Below are 4,642 nucleotides of genomic sequence, written 5' to 3'. Positions count from 1 at the left end.
AATATTTTTTTTTATTTTTTTGAGTAGATATCAAAAAATGCCTACTTTATCTTATTACAAATATTTTCAATTTACCACTGCAATTGTTGGGATCTTCTCTAAGTAGAGAAGTAGATTTCTTGGTTAATTGAAATGATATCAATATTTCAAATACCTGGAATTGGAGCACTTTAATAGAGTGATATTTGGTATAATAAGTTATTTCATTATTTTTTATTTTAGTACCATATTGCCACTAGGTGTTTTTTAGGTCCTAAAGAGATTTCTCTACTTATGGAAATCATAAACCACCTAAAATGTTTCACATAATGTATCCATGTAAGAATCTTCATACACATTAACCTAAAAACAAATGTGTGAATTAATGAGAAAAAACTCATAAAGGTCCTCTTTGCTATTCCATTAAAACCTTCAGTTCCAGGCTATATTTGAAAACTTTGAAATAGATCTTAACCACTGTAAGGCTTCCAGAGAAGTGGCACTGGACATGTTGGGAGACTATCAGACATAGCGATGAACCAGTCATGCTTCCATAAACTGCATCTCAGGATTTCCTAGTTTAGAGAGGCCATGCCTGTGTTCTTATTTTTTTTTTTAAATATATCTCCAGGAAGAATTAAGGAGAGAGAGGGAGAAAGAGATGGAGGTATTATGTGAGAGAGAAAGGGGAATCCATTGCCTCCAGTATGCACCTTGAATGGGTGTGAAGCCTGAAGCCATGGCTTGTGCCCTGACCAGGAATCTATCCCACCAGCATTTGGTATAGGTGATGTTGCTCCACCCAACTGGTCCACACTGGCCAGGGCTTTAATTTTGTATTTACTTAATCCTCACCCTAGGATATTTTGTTGTTGTTGATTTTAAGGGAAAGGGAAAGAGAAAGGGAAAGACAGGGAGAAATATCTGTGTGAGAGAAACACACCCATTTACTGCCTTCTGCACACGTCCCGACCAAGGCCTGGGCCAGGTCGTGGTCAGCAACCAGGATAAGAGCCCTTGACCAGAATTGAACCAGACACCCTTTGTTCCACAGCCCAAGACTCTATCCACTGTGCAGGAGATGCCAGTGTTTCTCTTTTTCCCCTCTGTCTTCCTCTCTCTCTAAAAGTTATTAAAATATTTTTATTTAAAATAACCTATTAGGATAGCACTTTCCCAAATACCCCTTCTTTTTTTATTTTCATATAAAGGCATGAAGATATGGCATACCAAAAAAATGCAGTCAGTCCTTCCCCTTACTTACAGATTCTGTATTTGCAAATTTGCTTATGCAATGAATTTACTAGTAATCCTAAAACTAATACTCAGGGTGTTTTCCTAGCCATTGTTGGACCTGCACTGAGAAGGAGAAACTTGAGTCCCACCAGTTGAATATTTCAAGCTGAGTTTGAATCAGGAGACGCTCAAACAGCAAGTAAGTGATTTTTCCATGGTATATTATGCCAGGTGTTTGGCATTTTGGTGGTGTTTGTTGGTAACATCACTGTTTAAAAAGCCCACAGCCTTAGTGTCAAAGTACTAGCTGTGCTTTATGGAGATAATGTATCTGTTAGATAAGCTTCCTTAAGGAATGAGCTCTAGCGCTATTGGCCATGAGTTCAAGGTTAATAAATAAAAAAATTTATATTAACTAAGATGTCTTTAAGTAGAAACACACATAAAACACGATGATGTACTAACTGATGGATAGGCAAACTATGACCAGAGGCTGGAAGGAGACTAACTCTGCCTTTTGGCCAACAATAATGTTTTAGTACTTGAGAGTACGTAGAGTGTATCTGCTACATTATAGAACAGGAAGGGAATTTACTATAAGCATGTAATATCTGTCATTTTAGTCAGAAAGTAATTTGTTTTTAGAATGCAATGAAAAATCTATACTTACAGATAATAAAAGTAATAGATTATGCAATAGAAATCTGAACAATTTGATGAAGATCTTATTTATGGCAAAGAAAGTTAAAGAGCAAAGAAACAGGAAAAGACGTTACTCTAATTACCAATGGGAAGAAAGCAATTGTGTTCACAAGAATCATTTTTTTTTACACATGAGATTGACAACATTTTTGTAAACTCAATAAATGTACCCAAATATTGGAAAATTTGTGATTTCTTTTAAGTGGTGGAAAGGGAAAGTAGTTGGATTTTTAGGGAGTGTTCCCCGTGGGTCTACTCCAGGGACTATATTGAACTGTAAATACATTAGATTACAGGGGTGAGGAAACTTTTTTTCTGCCAAGGGCCATTTGGATATTTCTAACATCATTTGAGGGCCATACAAAAGGAAATGAAATTATTGACAATCAGGCTGCTACAATTTGGTCAAAATTTTAAATTACCCCTATGCCTCGGGATGGCCAGACCAAATGATTTTGGGGGCCTTATATGGACCTCAGGCAGGACTTCCCCACCTGTGGATTAGAGGATTGCTTTAAGAAATGGCTAGCACTCCCCAAAAACTCAATAAATATTATTAAACGAATCTTAGATATTGTTGAGCATCTGTCTAGTATGATAGCATTTATGTTTTATTTATTTTATTTTTATTTTAGGGAGAAAGGGAGAGGAAGAGAGACGAGGAAACATCAATAAAGAAAGAAAATCACTGAATTGCTGCCTCCTGCAAGCCCCACACACTGGGGATCAAGCCTGCAACGTGACCATATACCCTGACCTGGTCGCTCAAGCAGTGAGCCATGCCAGCAAAACAGCATTTATGTTTTAGACGCATCTTTCAGACAGTTGTTTTCAGAAGCACAGCCTGGATGTTGTAGAGAGTATGAAGCGAATGCAGAAGGACAGGTACCAGCAGCTGTAGGCCCTGCTCTGAGAGAGTTCCTGTTAGACAAGACAACTTCATCTTCCCACTACTGATTTAACGTGGGTGAAAAGAGAACAGAAATCTTTGTCCTCTGACTTTGGAAATCTTGTTTAACCTTCAAACTTGCAATGTCAAGGGTTACAAGTCCGCCACCTCCAGCAGAAATGTTGAGAGGCCCTGTAGCTGAGAGCTGGTGCCACACTGAGATCAAGGTAGTGAAATTCTCCCACATGTGGACCATCGGTAACTTTAGCTTTTGCGGGCAGGAAGTGGGTGAAGTCATTCAAAGTTCAACCTTTTCATCAGAAGCCATTGCTCAACTGAAATGGTGTTTGAGAGTATACCCAAAAGGGCTAGATGAAGAAAGCAAAGATTACCTGTCACTTTACCTGTTTCTGGTCAGTTCTCCAAAGCGTATATTTTTGGCAAAATTCAAACTCTCCATCCTGAATGACAAGGGAGAACAAATCAAATCTTTGGAGAGTCACCGGGCATATGGCTTTGTACAAGGCAAAGAGGGGGGATTCAAGAAATTCATCCACAGAGATCTTCTCTTGGATGAAGACTACAGTCTTCTCCCTGATGACAAGCTGACCCTCCTCTGTGAGGTGAGTGTGGTGCAAGATTCCTTCACCATTTCTGGCCAGAATACCAAGAAGATGGTGAAGGTTCCTGAGTGCCAGCTGGCCGATGAGCTAGGAGGACTTTGGGAGAATTCCTGGTTCACAGACTGTTGTTTTTGTGTTGCTGGCCAGGAGTTCCAGGCTCACAAAGCTATCTTAGCAGCTCGTTCTCCAGTGTTTAGGGCCATGTTTTCACATGCAATGGAGGAGAGCAAAAAGAATCCGGTTGAAATCATTGACATGGAGCCTGGAGTTTTTAAGGAAATGATGTGCTTCATTTACACGGACAAGGCTCTGAACTTGGACAAAGTGGCTGATGGTTTGCTGGCAGCTGCTGAAAAATATGCCCTGGAGCCTTTGAAATACAGGTGTGAGGAAACCCTCAGCAGACAGCTCTGTGCGGAGAACGCTGCAGAAATGCTCACTTTGGCTGACCTCCACAGCGCAGATCAACTGAAAACTCAGGCAGTGGATTTCATCAACTCTCATGCTGAGGATGTCTTAGAGACTGAGGGGTGGCAGGCAATGGTGAGATCCCATCCCCACTTGGTGGCTGAGATGTACCGCTCTCTGGCTTCAGCACAGGGGCCCTGTCTGGGACCCCCACGCAAGCGCCTGAAGCAGTCCTGAGATCCTGCCTGGTGTAAGACTCCCTTGATTTTCCAGAAGCAGCAGCCACTGTAGCTGCCATTGAGCACTAGTTAGACAGCCCAACCTGTGTAGTTTTTCGTCTGCTGTGGGGGGAAGTCTGCATTTGGCCCCAGATTTTTAGTTTCATTATTTTCCTTAAAGAAATCATATTGTTAAGTGTATCTTTATAGATTTCAGGGAGGGAGGGAGGGAGGGAGAGAGAGAGAGAGAGAGAGAGAGAGAGAGAGAGAGACATCAGTGATGAGAGTGAATCACTGCTAAGCTGATTCCTACATGCACCCTACTGGCGATCAAGCCCACAACCAAGGCATGTGCCCTGACCACCAGTGTATCCTGGACCTCCTGGTTCCTAGATTGACACTCACCAACTGAGCAACACTGTCCGGGCTAAGGATATTTTCTTCCATTGATTTTTAGGGGGAGTGCAAAGGAGGGAGGAGAGACAGAGACAGAGACAGAGAGAAAGAAAGAGATGCAATGTCCAGAAAAAGGCATGGCAAGGGATGTTAACTGAAACCCAGATATGCACACTTGAGTGGAATCAAAC

General features: G+C 41.3%; 1 protein-coding gene across 1 annotated transcript; it reads left to right on the top strand.

The window, feature by feature from the left end:
• Positions 1 to 2,813: 2,813 nt before the first annotated feature.
• Positions 2,814 to 4,109, top strand: LOC102255407 (speckle-type POZ protein A). Its single transcript, XM_005872804.2, has one exon. The coding sequence runs from the start codon at positions 2,950 to 2,952 to the stop codon at positions 4,072 to 4,074; it is 1,125 nt and encodes a 374-aa protein (XP_005872866.1). The 5' UTR covers positions 2,814 to 2,949; the 3' UTR covers positions 4,075 to 4,109.
• Positions 4,110 to 4,642: the final 533 nt, after the last annotated feature.

This window comes from Myotis brandtii, unplaced genomic scaffold (genome assembly GCF_000412655.1).
Source record: "Myotis brandtii unplaced genomic scaffold, ASM41265v1 scaffold3914, whole genome shotgun sequence".
In the NCBI taxonomy this organism is placed as follows: Eukaryota; Metazoa; Chordata; class Mammalia; order Chiroptera; family Vespertilionidae; genus Myotis; species Myotis brandtii.
The sequence above is the reverse complement of the archived record's forward strand: the minus strand, read 5'-3'. Positions and strand labels throughout refer to the sequence as shown.